The sequence below is a fragment of the Zalophus californianus genome, chromosome 7 (assembly GCF_009762305.2).
Source record: "Zalophus californianus isolate mZalCal1 chromosome 7, mZalCal1.pri.v2, whole genome shotgun sequence".
Classification (NCBI taxonomy): domain Eukaryota; kingdom Metazoa; phylum Chordata; class Mammalia; order Carnivora; family Otariidae; genus Zalophus; species Zalophus californianus.
In genome coordinates this window covers 127,026,067-127,040,539 of record NC_045601.1, presented here as the reverse complement: position 1 = coordinate 127,040,539, position 14,473 = coordinate 127,026,067, and the positions used below count along the sequence as shown (strand labels likewise).

At 36.4% G+C, this 14,473-nt stretch overlaps 1 protein-coding gene and 1 long non-coding RNA gene across 8 annotated transcripts in view; one reads left to right on the top strand and one right to left on the bottom strand.

Moving 5' to 3' along the window:
* Positions 1–14,473, top strand: part of CAGE1 (cancer antigen 1) — a 54,277-nt gene that overhangs the window by 1,645 nt on the left and 38,159 nt on the right. For 5 of the 7 annotated variants that reach the window (XM_027602700.1, XM_027602702.1, XM_027602697.1 and 2 more), the window contains exons 2-5: positions 333–550; positions 3,466–3,553; positions 7,130–7,653; positions 9,979–11,028. In XM_027602700.1, coding sequence (XP_027458501.1) covers positions 413–550; positions 3,466–3,553; positions 7,130–7,653; positions 9,979–11,028 — 1,800 coding nt within the window. In that variant the 5' untranslated portion in view covers positions 333–412. The remainder of the gene's footprint in view (positions 1–332; positions 551–3,465; positions 3,554–7,129; positions 7,654–9,978; positions 11,029–14,473) is intronic. The other 2 variants (XM_027602698.1, XM_027602699.1) reach the window with 1 other exon arrangement.
* The window catches only part of LOC118357200, a 59,533-nt gene continuing 48,619 nt past the window's right edge, over positions 3,560–14,473 (bottom strand). The window contains exons 3-4 of the long non-coding RNA XR_004820215.1: positions 4,438–4,594; positions 3,560–4,187 (exon numbers count right to left, since the gene is read on the bottom strand). This is a non-coding gene — a long non-coding RNA (uncharacterized LOC118357200). The remainder of the gene's footprint in view (positions 4,188–4,437; positions 4,595–14,473) is intronic.

Below are 14,473 nucleotides of genomic sequence, written 5' to 3'. Positions count from 1 at the left end.
GTGGAACCTGATAGTCCTCTGATGATATTTTGTAAATATCTTTTAAGTAACTGAGAGGTCCCTTCATCTTCTGGGTCCCAAGTCTTTTAGGAAATTATAGTATAGTAGCCACATTTATACTGACTTGTTTTTGTCCAAATCAGTATTTACTACTACACAAAGTAACCATGGTATACTGAACTAAAAATTTTTATTTTTCTAATAAACTGACAATGGACATTCAAAAATTTAGGACAATGAATGTTGCTTTCTTAATGCAAGGAGAGATGGGGGAGGGGAACCCTTTGTTTGCATATACTAATAAACATTAAAATTATGTTGTTTTTTCAAAGAAGCCTTCCATCATTCAACAGTTAGGAACAAGGACTGTCAAAAAGTTTGGTGATCATCTTCAGATCCTGCGCATTTTGAAATGGATGTTTCTCATGAAAAATTAGAAGGCATGTCAGAAGCGGAGGCCATGAATCTCAGCAGTGTTTCTCAAGACTTAACCCACTCAAATTCTCCTTTCTATATGGAAACCAGCAATACCACTTCAGACTTGCCTCAGGTGTGCATTGCTTATAAGTTCTAGGAGGTACAGATGTATTCAGCTTTCATATTGTCTTCCATACAAAAATCTCCTCAAAAATATGAGGAACAATAAAAGAATTTCCAGTGGAGGCTCAGAGAAGGGGAATACTGGGTTTGGTTTTCCCAGTTCCCTTAGTGTACAAAGAAAGAGAGCATTTTACAAATAGTGTTAAAACTGATCCTTTCCAGCCTCCATGTGAAGTCTTAAGTGTGCAACCAAGGGACATGGCCATGACAACTCAGTGACACGGGCAGGAAGAGTCCAAGGGACCGGACATATTCTAGAGCATATTCTAACATGTCAGCATGCAAATGATTCAAATGTCATTCCTAATGGCATTGACAGACCCTGCATGTAAATGATTTTCTATCTTAAGGAAAATTCCAAGTGCCCTTTCTCACAAAATAAAAGGTTATATTGTCCCAAATCATGATGAATGTTGTTCTAAATGTTTCACAATTATTAGCAAGTATGTATTAGGTTGTGCCATATGGAATTTGACTTTGTTCAAAAATGGACAAATATTGGCAGTTTCATGTGGATTAGCCCATAAAATGGCATAACCTATCTAAAGGGCTATTTAGTGATAAGAAAACACATTTTATTTTTAATTCTACCTCAAGGAAGTATGCAAATGAGATATGTTCAGAATTACCTTTAATAAATAAACATTAGGGGTGCTGATGGGCTCAGTCAGAAGAGCATGTGACTCTTGATCTCAGGGTCGTTAAGTTCCAGCCCCAGGTTGGGTTTAGAGATTACTAAAAATAAATAAATAAACTTTAAGAAAGGTATCATTTAAAGTAAATAAGTAAACATGGGAAGCAACCTAAATTTTTATCAGTAGGGACCTAGTTAAATTATTTCACAGATTTACAGTGGACATGTAAACCTTAAATATGGTAATACAGAGTTGACCCCTGAACAATGCAGGGCTTAGAGGTACTGACTCCCCTCACAGTTGAAAGGCTTCATATAACTTTTGAGGCCCCCCAAACCTAAGTACTGATAGCCTACTATAGAGCAGAAGCCTTAACAATAACATGAATGAATAGTTGATTGATTGAATGAGTTAACACATATTTTGTGTGTTATATTTATTATATACTGTATTCTTATAATGAAGTAAGCTAGAGGAAAGAAATGTGATTAAGAAAATTATTAGGAGTGGGGGTGCCTGGCCAACCCAGCATCTGACCCAATTTCAGCTCAGGTCCTGATCTCAGGGTTGTGAGCCTGCCTCAAGCTCAGCCCTGAGCATGGAGTCAGCTTAAGACTTTCTCTCCCTCTCACTCTGCCCTTCCCCCCGCGCTCTCTCTCTCTACCGCCTCCTTTCTGTCAAATAAACAATTTTTAAAAAGATTTTATTTATTTGAGAGAGTGAGAGAGAGAGCAGGGGTGGGGAGAGAGAAGCAGACTCCCAGCTGATCAGGGAGGCCAAGGCAGGGCTCTATTCCAGGACCCTGAGATCACGACCTGAGCTAAAGGCAGACGCTTAACCATCCAAGCCACCCAGGTGCCCCTAAACAAATTAAATTTTTTAAAAAAGAAAATCATTAGGATAAAATATATTTACAGTATTATACTGTATTTATCAGAAAAATCTATGTGTAAGTGGACTTGGGCAGTTCAAACTCATGTTGTTCAAGGATGAACTGTATATTTGTTGATGTATAAAAATGATCATATAGCTTCTCCCTGGGTAATGGGCTTTTGAGTGTTTTTACTTTCTTTTTAAAAAATAATGTTAAAGATTCTTTTATATAATGATAATTTTTATCATATTTTCATTTTAAAAGAAAATTTTGTTATAGTGTTAATCAGGGTCTGACATCTGATGTATCAAATTATAAAGAACGAATGTCTTAAATTATGTAAAGAGGTTCTCTTTCTTGGAATTCACTGAGTATTTTGTTCTTTATAAAGAATTTATAGACTAAAGGAACAAAAGGCATATTTTAGTTAAAAACACTATTATCATAGAAGGCTAGAGTTAGAAGTGAGCTCTGAAATTTGACAAATAGTGGAGTTCCAAGAAGTTTGTGTAAATATAACATCAATACATATGAATAATGCTATTTTATTTTTCAAGTATATTATTCTTGATACTTTTAAAATCTCATTAGCAGGAATGGTCTAAATTAGCAAGGAGTCTAAAAAAACAAATTGTTGTAAAATATAACTCAGTTTTTCTCATACTTGAGGTACATTCAATAAGTGCAACAATGTTAGAAGAAGCATGATTGAATAGAGGTTTGTAACCAGATGACTTTAGTAAGAGATACAAATTTTTTTAGAGCATCCTCTAGGTCTCACATACTTGATACACTATCCATGATTAAACCAATGCTTTCCTCAAACTTTCAAAATGCTTTCTTTACTATCTTAGTCATACTATTAATTTACTTCACAAAACCTTTTATCCTAGATAACATTAAGGTAACTTTGAGAATAAGCCCTACATGAATTTTTTAGATTTCTATCTGTTGGAATCATATTTCACCTCATTACTGGAACCCCGGATCTTCACTGTCAAGACCTGAATAACAACTATCCTTGTAGTTGTTTAGACCAGATTTAGCCAACTTCAAAGGGTGATCAGAGATATATATATTATCATACATCCCTATGTTTATAGTAACATGATTTGACTTACCAAAAAACCAAAATATTAAAATAGCAAGATACTTGCTTAATGTCATTTAATATCATAACTCCATTAGCATGATTTTACTAAAAAGGAGTTCAGATATACAGTAAAAAAGGGTACCAGAGAGTACATTCTACCCATGCAACAAAAAGTTACATAGCAATGCATATACATGTTCAGAAGAGGCTTATGATATTTATTTGAAGTATTAATATTAATGCCTTCTTTATTATTAATACAGAATGAAATAAAGAATGCTGAAAGGGAAGATGAGTCTAAATTCACACTTAGCGAAGAAATTCATGGTACACTAGATGATTGGTTAGGTGGTGAGTATCTCTTTGTTGGCAATACACAGAGAAACTAAGATTTTTGTGTGTGTGTCCTATGATAACAGCAATAATAGTAATAGTCAGGTGCTAATATACACTTTATATGCATGATTACATTTAATCTACAAACAATCCTATGAAATAGGGCTTTTTTTCTTTTTAAATAAGGGTTGTTTTGTCTCTATTTTACAGGTGAGAAACATGGGGCTCAGAGAGTAGCTTGGAGAAGTACAAACCATAAGCAGCACATTTGACTCCACTAAAATTTTTAAAAATTTCTATATGACCAAATTATAATCAAGAAAAAAGAAAACAAGACTCATACTAAGATACATGCAATATGTACATTGACAACATTAGTATCCAAGAATAAAACTCCAATAAGAAAGAGACACATATAACTCGATAGAAAAACAGGCAAAGAATATGTATTAGCTTGCTAGAACTCCCATAACAAAACACTGCCGACCAGGTGACTTCAACAATGGAAATGTATTTTCTCACAGTTCTAGAAGCTGGAAGTCCAGATCAAGGTGTTGGAAGAGTTGGTTTATCCTGAGACGTCCCAGATAGCTGTCTTCTTGTGTTTTTACATGGCCTTTTCCCTGTGCCTCCCTGGTGTCTTTTCTTCCTATAAGAACACCAGTCATATTGGATTAGGGCCCCAGTTTTATGACTTCATTTAACCTTAATTACCTCTTTAAAGGCCCCATCTCCCAATATAGTTATATCCTAAGGTACTGGGGGGTAAGCCTTCAACACAAGAATTTTGAGGAGATATAATGCAGGCCATAACAGTATCTAATAGGCAGATCACAGAAACCCGCAAGATTATTAAAAAGACCACAAAATTCCATTTCATACGTATCAGTTTAACATACCTGGAAGGATGTAGCAGAGCAAAGAAACTTTTTTGCTATTGGTGGAAGTATAAACTGGTACAACCACTTTGGAGGGTAATTTTGCAATGTCTAGTGCAGTTGAAGATACAGATTTTCTATAATCCAGCAATTCCACTTTGAGGTATATACCCAGAACCTAAACAAAAATTCTTAGTGTACATTGAAACATGTATAAGGATGTTCACTGAAGAGTTGTTTTTAATAGCAAAATTAGAAACAAATATCTAACAAAAAGGAAAGAAAGTGTAATCCTTCAGTAAAATTAACTAGATCTACATGTATTTACATGGCTAAATCTGAAAAGCAAAATTTTAAGTGAAATAAAGACTTTCATGTGGATATACATTTATATTTTTATATAGAATAGAATAGAATAGAAATAGAACTTACAGGTTACAAATATAATTTGATTCTAATTACATAAAACTTTAAAACACAGAAAATAATACTATATTTCCACAGTTCACCCAGGGTGCTGCAGGATCTTTTGAAATATTTGGGAAACAGTGATACTTGACGTCTTTTGGATCCCACAAACCAGTAACTTGAGATAGTTCACTGTTTCAACGTAAAACCATACTATAACCCTTTCTAATAAAATATTATTTGCAAAGCTGGGTTTTTGGAGGTTGCTATGATAAAAAGCAAGTATTGTATGAAAAGCAATGTGGAATAGAAAGTGAGGGTTGATGTCATCCTATCTGATTCCAAGATTTGAAACATGTGGTACCCAATAGTGCATCCAAATAGTAAGTTTGGTTGTATAAGAATGATATAAAACATTATGTTTTTCTTTCAGTTTATGTATATTTTTGAACATCTACTAAGTTAGGGCAAATACTTCAGTTGAACCTAACTATTTAATAAATGGAACTGTTAGGTATTTCTTTTGGTCTTTTGGTGCTGTGTATAATTACTGAGACAGTAAGATGTCACAAAATGAGAAATTCTGGGAAGTTGATATATATTATTTAAGGTACATAAATGAGTAGTAAAAGTAGGAAAATATGGATGGGAAGAATGAATACATATCAGCTTCAGTTCATCAGTAGTTCTCTCTGGGAAGGGGGAAAGGAGGGAATTGAGATAGAAGGGAGGCATCATTAATTTTGTAACTCTTTCTTTCCACCTTATTTGCTTCTGATTTTTAAAAACGTTTTAAGTCTGGATCATTTGTATTGAGAAGCAGTATAGCATAGCATTTAGAAATAGTCTTCTAGATGGTTAAAATCAACAACACAGGAAACAACAGGTGTTGGCGAGGATGCAGAGAAAGGGAAACCCTCTTGCACTGTTGGTGGGAATGCAAGCTGGTGCAGCCACTCTGGAAAACAGTATGGAGGTTCCTCAAAAAGTTAAAAATAGAACTACCCTATGACCCAGCAATTGCACTTCTAGGTATTTATCCAAAGGATACAAAAGTACTGATTCGAAGGGGCATAGGCACCCCAATGTTTATAGCAGCAATGTCCACAATAGCAAAATTATGGAAAGAGCCTAGATGTCCATCGACAGATGAATGGATAAAGAAGATGTGTATATATACACTGGAATATTACTCCATGAATGAAATCTTGCCATTTGCAACAGTGTGGATGGAGCTAGATGGTATTATGCTAAGTGAATTAAGTTAGTCAGAGAAAGACAAATGTATGATTTCACAACAGATGAACATAGAAGGGAAAGAAAAATAAGATAAAAACAGAGAAGGAGGCAAACCATAAGAGACTCTGTAATTAGGGGAACAAACAGGGTTGCTGGAGGGGAGGTGGGGGGATGGGCTAAATGGGTGATGGGTATTAAGGAGGGTACTTGTTGGGATGAGCACTGGGTGTTGTGTGTAAGTGATGAATCACTACATCTATCCCTGAAACTAATACTACACTATATGTTAACTAACGTGAATTTAAATTTAAGAAAATAAAAAGAAAAGAAACAGTGTTCCAGAACTGCAGCTGCACTGCATACCCACTCTGTGACCTTAGGCAAGTAAACGACTTAATATCTCTTATGTCTCAGTTTCCTTATCTATACAACAGGGATAATAACAATGCCTAGCTCATGAGATTGTGAGATGAAACAAGTTTATATGTGTTTATTATTATTCTATTGTGCCTTTTGTAGTCTTTGAAAACATTTTAAAATGACAGTATAACAAAAGAATTTTGAAGATATCTTAGGATTGGTTGCAATGGTATTTGACCAGAATGACTATAACAAGCTTTTTTGTAGCAGTCACGTGAGAACTTCTGGCCCCTGTGTAAAAGTGGTTCTGTTTTGAGGTTTTTTGTTTTTTTTTTTTTTTTAAGATTTTATTTATCTATTTGACAGAGAGAGACACAGCAAGAGGGAACACAAGCAGGGGGAGTGGGAGAGGGAGAAGCAGGCTTCCAGCAGAGCAGGGAGCCTGATGCGGGGCTCGATCCCAGGACCCTGGGATCATGACCTGAGCCAAAGGCAGACACTTAACGACTGAGCCACCCAGGCGCCCTATAAAAGTGGTTCTGTTTTGTTTGCTAGCACAGTCATGCTGAAATCCACTCAATAAAAAACGTTGAAATTAATATAATTTAAATAGACTCCAACAGTTTCATAAATGTAAATAGTAAACTGTTAACGTATAAGTTTATGGTCAGCTAATTCTTATTTCCATCTTTCTCTTTCTAATGAGATGTCAGCATTGGAAATGATTCACAGAACTTACTAACTCAGCCAGTTGACACCAGCATTTCCCCCTTCAGGCAATTTGAACCCATTTGCAAATTTCATCTGAGAGAAGCATTTAATAATAAAATGATAACATTTCAAAATCTGACAGAAAGCTTACCTTACATGAAGAAACCAGAAATGCAAAGTCATGTGTATAATTGTGCAAAAGACACCAATATGAAGGAAGATTCATTTAAGGAAGAAAATCCAGGGGGAACTGGCACCTCCGCAAATGAAGACCAACTTGCTCACAAATGTGTCACACAACCTTCTAGAAGCCCACCTCTAGTGCACAGTGGTGGAGAGACACTGAAATTCATGGAAATGTCACTGCCTAAAAGTGCTTCCGTGGAGTCTGCGCTCAAACCTAGTCAACCTGAAAGCTTCTTATATAAGGAAAATGTACACAGAGATGTTGAAAAACCATTTTACAAAGAGAATAGCTTTAACCTCTTTGATCTGAGAGCCAATTATACAACAGATGAGGTAAGATTTTTGATGGTCAGTATAATTTGTAGAGTGTTATATGTACTTTCCAAAAAATATATATTTATATATATATTTACATATATATATGTTTTATATATATAAAATCTGAGACATTTCCAAGTACTGCTAGATAATCTCATCAGCACGAGGGACATTGCTTTTCTGGGGAAAAAGCCTTCTGAGAGCTTAATCAATTTAGAAACAAATTTTTTTAATAAAATCAAGTCCATATGTGAAGATTAGCTCTCCCGAATGATAATTTCTTTGAGGATCAGGGCTCTGTCTTGCTCATCCTTTTATGTATCTACATAGTGCCTTGAATATAATGAATTATGTTTGGTGAATCAAATTGGCTGGAACTCAGTTTACAGTAAGGAAAAGGTTGAGAAGAAGAAGGACATTTGACAAGAAAATCTTAAAATTTTTCTATCGAGGGATTTCTATTAAGAACAAAATATTAATTTTTCTACCAAAGTGAAAATATTAATTTGTCTTTTGACTTATTCTTTCTGGGCACACATGTAGTATCCTTAAGAACACTGAAGATGCCAATAATATAAATTCTGTGTACTCTCTGAAAATTTTTATAAAGTAACAATTTTAAGAATTGGTATGGGCAAATAGATATAATCCAGGAATAGCACAAGTAGTACTTTTTTATTGTAAGTCTGATGAAAAAAGCTATGAGTATTATGTTTCATTTACAAAATGAGCAGGTTTTTTGTTCATTTATTTGGAAGCAGTATGTAAAAGATAACTTTATTTCCCTATGTTGATTCTGCAAAATGACATTTAAAAAACTTGTTTAATTAGTGTTTCTCAAGATTGCGCCTTCCTATTTCCACTGCATTTAGTCATTTATTCAGCCAATAAATACTTTCAGGAATCTATTATGTGCTAGGCCCTGTACTGTATGTTGGTTATATAATGGTTTAAAAAAATGCAGGGTTTGTCCTCATAAAATAACACCTTAGTAGAGGAAATTCACATTAAATAATCATACAAGTAAATGTAAACTTTCAACTATGGTAAGTGCTATGAAGAGTTTAATATAAAGTGCATGTAAACTGTATGTTATATAATATTACATATAAACTATAAACTGCAAGTATGATAATTGTTGTGAATAAAATGACAGGAATCTTACTGTTCCTGAAGTAGTGGTAATTGAGCTGAGCTCTGAAGGATGAGTTAGGAGTTAATTAAGTTAACTGTGGGTGGGATTAGCATTCCACGCAGAAGTAACATGTGCAAGAACCCTGTGGCTTCAGGGAGCATGGCACCCACTAGGACCTGGCGGGAGCCCAATGTTTTTGGATCAAAGGTGGCAGGTAGTAGATAAGGATGGACAGGTAGCATTGGTCAGGCATCAAGACCAGACATCGGAATCTTGTAGGCCTCAGTAGGGATAGTTGTCTTTATCCCAGAACAATGGTAAACTGTTAAAATACAGGGGTCTAGTATCTCTAAATTCTAGAAAGTTATACAGCCCACCCCTGCAGATGTCTTTTATGGGGTTTTCTATTTTTTAAGATTCTATTTATTTATTTGTTTATTTGACAGAGAGAGGGAGAGAGAGAGAGAGCACAAGCAGGGGGAGCAGCAGAGGGAGAGGGAGAAGCAGGCTCCCCGCTGAGCAGGGAGCCTGATGCAGGACTTGATCCCAGGACCCTGGGATCATGACCCGAGCTGAAAGCAGATGCTTAACCGACTGAGCCATCCAGGCACCCCGTTAAAAGAGGGTTTTAAACATCATATTCATTTGAGCATTTTCTTACTACAACTTATTATCCTTTTAAATAGCCCCCAAAACCTGTATCGTGGGAGAAAATCAATCACGAGGCATGTTCATCTGACATTCTTACATTCACAGGAGTCATAGCCATGAGATAATGATTTAATGAGCAATAAAAGAAGTCTTCATTCAAAAGAGGCCTCACAGACTGTAGGGTAATTGATAAATTTGTTTTAATTCATTTGAAGTCAAAGAAAGTACCTCACATGTGTTCAGAAAATTTCGTATCATAGAAAGTTGGTGAGAGTATCAAAGCTGAGTTTTTCTTCTGAAAAAGTAAATGTGATCTATACCTCTATCATATATCTACTGCTTTGCTGTGCTATTGGGTGCCATATATACATTTAGCAGTTACTACTTAAGTATGTTTGTCAAGTAAGTATTATTATTGGAAGTAGACATTATCATTGCTCTTTTATAGCTGAGGAAACCAAACTAGAGATCTAGGATTTAAGGCCAGCTATATATGATTTCAAAACTCACCATCTTTATACTCTTTTTCACACTTATGTACTCTTAATTTACAGATCGCAGTGTCTTCGAAAGGAATACAGAGCTTTGGGGATGTTCCTGAGATGCCAGTCTGTCTCCATAAGGAGGTTGCCATGGGGGACGTGGACAGGCCAGGGACGGTCTCACCTTGGTCTCCTTCTTGGAGTGGTGGAGCATCTCCGGAGGACAGCAAGATGCCCGACCCGAAGCAGAGCTTGGAAAGCTCACAACCTCTGGAAGAGGACATGGATTTAACTGAAGTCTTACGGAAATTACAGCACACTAACAAACAGCAGCAGATTCGGATCCAAGACCTGCAGAGTAGCAACAAGTATTTAGAGAAGAAGATTGAAGAACTACAGAAGCAGACTACCAAACAGCAGGTGTTCGTGGACATCATAAATAAGCTGAAGGCCAAGGTGGAAGAATTAATTGAAGACAAATACAGAGTGATGCTAGAGAAGAGTGACACTGACAAGACACTGCAGAATTTGCACGAGGTCTTAACTCACACCCAAAAGCATCTTCAGGAAGCTAGGAATGAAAAGGAAACCTTACAGCTGGAGCTCAAGAAGATCAAGGGCAATTACGTTCACCTACAGGAAAGGTACATGACTGAAATGCAACAGAAAGCTAAAACTGTCAGTCAGTGCCTAGAGATGGACAGAATCCTAAGCGAGAAAGAAGAAGTGGAGAAGCAGCAGCAACTCAAGAGGGAGCTGGAAAAGGCCACCACCTCTGCTCTGGACTTGCTGAAAAGGGAGAAAAAGGCCCGAGAACAAGAGATCCTGTCTTTATATGAGGAATTTCAGAAGCACAAGAAGAAAAACCTGGAAGAAAGACAGGAACTGAAATCGACACTCAAGAAGCTGATCGTTCAAGTTAGTCATTTGCAGCTCATATCTGATACCGAAAAGGCAGAGAACACCCAACTCCAGCAGCAGGTCACTGAAGTCAAACAGGAAAACGAAAGGCTTTGGCAGCAGGTGGCGAGGAGCCGGGAGCAAAATGATGCCCCCCCTCAGTTTGAGACACCTTGGTTAACAGAGCACTCCGGGGAAGCGGTAATGGCGGATATCACAAAGGTATCGGCACAAATTCGGAGTCTTGAACGCAGAATTTCATGAGTTGCTAACAGTCTGCTGACGCACATTTAGACACCACACTCACATTTGTTGGCAGAAAGAATTATTAATGAGAAGAAAGAGAATGGAAAATGGACCACAGGTTTGGAGAAGTTTCTCCGGTTCTTGGGTACTCTGATTAAAGAAGGGCCATTTCTGGCTTCTTGTGACTATTTTGGTAGAGGTGAAAATTAACGTGGGAATTTTCTGGGTTCCTATGATCAATCATCTGAAGCATCACTTGAGAAAGGATCTTTTAGGAGGGGATCTCAATGTTTTCATGCCACATCTGCCTAACAATGAAACTAAATAATGCAATTACATATTTGGTTTACATGGTCGAACAAACCTATGTTATATCACATATTCATTTTGTGACATTATAAACTTTGTGATTGAGATGTAATTGACATATAACATTAGTTTCAGGTGTGTAGCATGATTTGATATTTGTATATATTGCAAAATGATCACAATAAATCTAGTTAACATCTGTTAAAAATAGCATGAGGGCCTCATATCAATAGGTTTGGAGAGGCTGTAATATTGTATTCTCTGCAGTTCAAATGGCTTTCTTGGCAGACAAGAACCTGGAAGTGATCCTTTTCACAAGCTAAAGCACATCTATTTCAGTTTTAGGCCTGTCTTAAAATATTTATAGTATAACCTTTTTAATTCTGACTACTTAGAAAGAAGGCTAATCTGAACTAGGAAAATGTATTTTTATTTTAAAACTCTTATAACTTGAGCTGATTGTGTTCCCTTGAGGATGTCCTTAGAGGACTTTTTTTCAGGAATCCATAATTAGTACAAGTATTGTTTGCAAGTAAATAGTTCTATTATTTTTTAATGATTCTCAGGAAAATATTGTTCTCTTACGTTTAAAAAATTCTCTCTCTGTAATCTTTCCTCCAGAAAGAAATCAGGATTATCTAAACCAGTGCTCCTCAAATTTGAGCATTCATCAGCCTTAGCTGTGAAAATGCAGATTTCTGGGGCCCGCCTCAGGGTTTCTGATTCAGTAGGTGTGCCATGGGGACCAAGAGTGCGTATTTCTAACAAGATTCTGAGTCTCCCCAATGCTGCTGGGCCGAGGGTCACACTTTTGAGAACCACTAACCTAAGCAGAGATGACCTTAAGTCATCTTAAGGGTCTGTATTTTGTGTTCCAAAATAGCTGCTAGCCAAATCATGACAAATTTTGTATTAGTAAACTCTGAATGAATTAGTACAACTGTATAGAAGTTTATCACAGTACATTATTTTTCTTGAGCTTTCTTTAAAAAAATAAAAAGTAAAGTTCTTTATCATGACGAATCAATTTCTTTAATATACCCAAATCATCCTTACTGCGCTTTTAGTTTTGCTTTTCATGAATTCTACGTATATTTTCTCAAAAGTGTGGTCTGGTGGGTCTATGAGGTCAAGGTATTTTCATGGGAATAGGAAGATGTTATGACCTTGCCACTCTTATTTTTTTCACAAGTGCTTCCCGTGGAGTTTTCTCGAAACTGTGTGTCATTCATTGCTTTTATGTCTGACAATGTATGAAGCAGATGTGAGAATTCTGCTGTCTTCTATGAAGTCAGCATTGCAGATATTTACAAAAATGTAAACAGTGCCACTCTTTTCACTAATTTTTTCCTTTGGAAAATGTGGTAATTTCATATTAAAATTGTTATTTATATTGACACAAGGGATTTATTGTTATTTGAATGGATTAGTAACCAAATAATTTTTAAATGTTCTCAGGCATAATTTCTAATACAGTAAGTAGTGGTAGATAGAACCCACATCAACAAAAGCCTTTTAGGATTCTCAATAATTTTTGAGCCTATAAAGGGGTCCTGAGAATCCAAAGTTTGAGAACCACAGTTCAGAGTTGTTTTTTTAAATAAATATTAACATTTAGCTCTTCAAATTTGAGTGCCATGTTTTTAGGGCTGCTCAGAGGTTTTTGGGTTTTTTTCCCCTTTTTTCTTGTGTTTTTAAAATTTAAATTCAATTAATTAACATATAATGTATTATTTGTTTCAGGGGTACAGGTCTGTCCTTCATCAGTCTTACATAATACCCAGTGCTCATTACAACACATACCCTCCCAATGTCCATCACCCAGTTACCCCGTCCATTCACCCCCCTCCCCTCCAGCAACCCTCTATTTGCTTCCCAAGATTAAGAGTCTCTTATGGTTTGTCTCCCTCTCTGATTTTGTCTTGTTTCATTTTTTCCTCTCTTCCCCTATGATCCTCTGACTTGTTTCTTAAATTCCATATATCAGTGAAACCATACAATAATTGTCATTCTCTGATTGACTTATTTTGCTTAGCACAGTACCCCCTAGTTCTATCCACATTGTTGCAAATGGCAAGATTTCATTTTTTTTGATGGCAGAGTAATATTCTATTGTATATATATATATACCACCTCTTCTTTATCCATTCATCTGTCAATGGACATCTGGGCTCTTTCCATAGTTTGGCTATTGTGGACATGGCTGCCAAAAACTTTGGGGTGCAGGTGCCCCTTCGGATCACTACATATTTATGTTTGGGGTAAATACCCAGTAGTGCAATTGTTGGATCGTAGGGTAGCTCTATTTTCAACTTTTTGAGGAAGCTCCGTACTGTTTTCCAGAGTGGCTGCACCAGTTTGCATTCCCACCAACAGTGTAGGCAGGATCCCCTTTCTCCGCATCATCGCCAACATCTGTCGTTTCCTGACTTGTTAATGTTAGCCATTCTGACTGGTGTGAGGTGGTATCTCATTGAGGTTTTGATTTGGATTTCCCTGATGCCAAGTAACGTTGAGCACTTTTTCATGTGTCTGTTGGCCATTTGTATGTCTTCTTTGCAGAAATATCTGTTCATGTCTTCAGCCCATTTCTTGATTGGATTATTTGTTCTTTGGGTGTTAAGTTTGAGAAGTTCTTTATAGATTCTGGATACTAGCCCTTTATCTGATGTCATTTGCAAACATCTTCTCCCAATCTGTCAGTTGTTTTTTGGCTTTGTTGACTATTTTCTTTGCTGTGCAAAAGTTGTTTATTTTGATGAAGTCCCAATAGTTCATTTTTGCCCTTGCTTCCCTTGCCTTTGGCGATGTGTCTAGAAGAAGTTGCTATGGCTGAGGTCGAAGAGGTTGCTGCCTGTGTTCTCAAGGATTTTGATGGATTCCTGTCTCACATTTAGGTCTTTCATCGATTTTGAGTCTATTTTTGTGTGTGGTGTATGGAAATGGTCCAGTTTCATTCTTCTGCATATGGCTGTCCAATTTTCCCAACACCATTTGTTGAAGATACTGTCTTTTCTCCATTGGATATTCTTTCCTGCTTTGTCAAAGATTAGTTGGCCATAGAGTTGAGGTTCCATTTCTGAGTTCTCTGTTCTGTTCCATTGATCTATGT